General features: G+C 40.2%; 1 protein-coding gene across 1 annotated transcript; it reads left to right on the top strand.

Moving 5' to 3' along the window:
* Positions 1-948: 948 nt before the first annotated feature.
* LOC149248103 (caffeic acid 3-O-methyltransferase-like) lies at positions 949-1,973 on the top strand. Its single transcript, XM_089447660.1, has 3 exons — positions 949-1,336; positions 1,549-1,613; positions 1,770-1,973. Exons 1-3 carry the CDS (start codon positions 949-951, stop codon positions 1,971-1,973), a joined length of 657 nt encoding a protein of 218 aa, XP_089303786.1.
* Positions 1,974-3,240: the final 1,267 nt, after the last annotated feature.

Below are 3,240 nucleotides of genomic sequence, written 5' to 3'. Positions count from 1 at the left end.
CCATGTTAAAAAATTAAGATCAGATTGTTACATTTAAACATCAAAGCTATAATGTATAAAAAAATCATTGATGCAATCTTAGAAAGAATAAAAATTTGCATCACAATTTGATCAACAAAAGTTGACATCACAAGTGATGAGAAAAAAATTTGCATCAGAATATGACAAACAAGAATCAACATTGTAATGTGACAAACAAAATATCAACATTGTAGTATGACAAACACAAATCAAACCATGGTTCACCATAGTAGACCAAAATTGACCATGGTTGACTAAGGCTAACCATGGTCAACCATAGTCATCCATGTCAATTTTAGTCAACCATAGGAAATCATAGTCAACCATGAGAAAGCATGGTAATCTTTGATCAACCATAGTTAGCATATAGTGAACCATGGACAACCATTATCAACCCTAGTTTACCATGAGCAATTATGTTCGTATTCTATGAACCATAGTCACCATAGTTAACCATGTCAACCATAGTGAACCATTGTCAACCATAGTCATTGTGGTCAATCATAGTCAACTAAGGTCAACATGGTTTACTACATCGTTAACTATGGTTGAGCATAGTCAACTATGGTAGCCCATAGATAACAATGGTTAACACTGCCAACCATTATTGACTCTAGTTTGTATGATTGACCATAGTCAAACATGGTCAACCATAGTCTACTTTAGTTAGCCATGGTCAATAATAGTCAACGATGGTCAACCATCACTAGCCATGGTCATCTCAGGTCAACTATAATTGAGCTTGGAAAATCATGGTCAACCATGGTTAAAATGGTCAAACATGCTCAATGATCGTCACATGGTTGAACATTGTCAACCATGACCATCCATTGTCTACATGGACAACTATAATCTATGATAGAAAACTATGGTCAAATTGGTCAAACCATGGTTAACACATTTGACCATAGTAAACCATGGGCAATCATGGTCAATGATGTTTTCGCTGAACAAGAAGAGGGCAATCAGCTAGATGATGCAGAGACCAAGAAAATAAAGTTCCGCTTGACGGGCAATTTGAAGTTGTTGGTGCATGGAGGAAATGAGCAATCATGTGTGCCTTTCCTGCTCCTGATAGAAAACAACGTCTACCTAGAAGCCTTTCAACTTTTGCATAAATCTGTCTTGGAGGGCTGCTACACATTTAACAAAGCTCATGGTATGGATCCTTGGGAATACCTTGGCAAGAATCCCGAATTCATTGAGATTTTCAACGAGGCCATGGAAACTAACACTAGATCCGTCATGGCTTTCGTCACGAAGATGTATGAAGGTGGGTTTAAGAGTATGGCGATGCTGGTAGACGTTGGAGGAGGTATGTGCTCTGCCTTGTCCATCATTGTGAAGGAACATTCACACATTCAAGGGATTAATCTCGATCTGCCTCATGTCATTGCCACTGCACCTCCCATAACTAGTAATCAGACTTGTAATGTTGGTCACCATTAATATAATAAATTTGTTGATATATAGAACATGATAGCAAATTGATGATGATTTATGGCTAGGAATGAGGGAGTGTTGCAGGAGTGGAGCATATGGAGGGAAATATGTTCGAGCACATACCTTCTGCTATGGCAGTCATGATGAAGGTCACAATTTCATCTATGGTCTTCTGTTTGCATAAGAAATTTACTTGTGCCATTCTTATTATTTCTACATGTTGAGGAGGACCAATACTTTTCTATTGTTATTTACTGCAGTGAATTTGTTGAGGGCTAATAATATTCCATTGTCATTTACTACAGTGGATCCTCCATGACTGGATGGACGAGGAGTGTGTGAAATTGCTAAGAAGAAGCTACAACGCAACGCCAGTGAAGGGAAAGGTGTTAATTGTGGAAGCAGTTGTTGAGGGAGATAAAGAAGGTGAAAGCATGTCGAGACAATTGGGATTGTTATATGATATATCGATGATGGTTTATACAACTGGTGGGAAGGAGAGAACATAGGAAGAATTCAAAGGGTTGTTCCAATCATCAGCCTCCCTAGTATGTTACATGTCAGTCCTCAAGTTTTCTTTGGTTTTCAATTGACAGATTGCTAGCCATGAATGTCACCATTTCTCTAGGTATTGCAAGTTTTTTCCTATCTCTCAGTAGTTCAGGCTCGATGGCCTCCAAGAGAGTAAGGTCAAAGGACACAGTTGAAAGTGCAACTGGAGATGAAGTTGAGAAAGTGTCTATGAGTTTTCCGATTTATGAAGACACCAACCTGCTCATAGAAAAAGACATCAAGTTGAAATGGCAAGATGTTAATCATACATTCTTAGGCACATTTGGGGAAGATCTAGAAGACCGCTGGGTCTATGTGAATATTCACAAGTCTGGCATGTACCAAATTGCATGCAGGGATCCCATGTTTCCATGCGCGGACATGATACATTGGATCGTCTTGCACACTGATCCTGAGATGATGGTGTTAAGCAGTGTCAGTGGGACAAAACTTGCTACATTTAGGGCACAGGACTATCAATAGATGTACCACTTGTCGTAGCCAGTGATCATAAAGGAGACACCCTTTAGCAGACCCAACAGTAGTACAAACTCCAGGGATATCTTGAAGAGCTGGGTGAAGGAGCCAGCCAAATTCAAGATGACACCTAACCAGGTTTACGAGATGAGGATACTACGGAAGGAATATTAGTACTTGGTCATCTTCGCATGCCACTTATACGACCAAGAGAGAACAAATACCTTCCTGCAGAGTTGGGTGATCACGTTAGACCAACTGACCAATGAAGGAAAACCATGCAATTCATCTGACATGTTGGCTCACAGGCTGAAGAAGCAAGTAGCAGAAGCTCGGTAGCCGCCCAAAGGTCAACAAGCGGAAATATAGATGTCCACATACATTCTGGATGCAATATGTGCTCGTCAGTAGTTCTCAGGCTTGAGTTGGGCATGGACATCAGTGGAAACCTATGTACACACAAACTATAGATTGTTTTCCGAATGCAGCTTTCGCGGAGTCATCACACAGTTGTCAGACCATTTTGTCACCCTGGTATACAAGATGATATTTGAGCAGGATCCACCTTGCATGTCATAGGAAGCAATGGAGGCATTGATCGACATAGCGAATTGGTATGCCTCACCTCTTATAACCTTCATATGGATGTATAGTAAAAACAAGCATCCGCATGTTTTACCAAAGTTTTCCATGGACAAGCTCGTCAAGCAAGAAGTGTCGTACCACATCTAAATAGGACTCTCAGCT

Source organism: Pinus tabuliformis, chromosome 7 (genome assembly GCF_031772625.1).
Source record: "Pinus tabuliformis cultivar Carrire ecotype Pingquan chromosome 7, CPIR1, whole genome shotgun sequence".
Taxonomy (NCBI): Eukaryota; Viridiplantae; Streptophyta; class Pinopsida; order Pinales; family Pinaceae; genus Pinus; species Pinus tabuliformis.
The sequence above is the reverse complement of the archived record's forward strand: the minus strand, read 5'-3'. Positions and strand labels throughout refer to the sequence as shown.

Coding starts and splice junctions, on each gene's coding strand:
- LOC149248103 (XM_089447660.1), top strand. CDS start 949: ATGGTCAATGATGTTTTCGCTGAACAAGAAGAGGGCAATCAGCTAGAT. Junction 1,337..1,548: donor GCTGGTAGACGTTGGAGGAG/GTATGTGCTCTG, acceptor GGAGTGTTGCAG/GAGTGGAGCATATGGAGGGA. Junction 1,614..1,769: donor CTATGGCAGTCATGATGAAG/GTCACAATTTCA, acceptor CATTTACTACAG/TGGATCCTCCATGACTGGAT.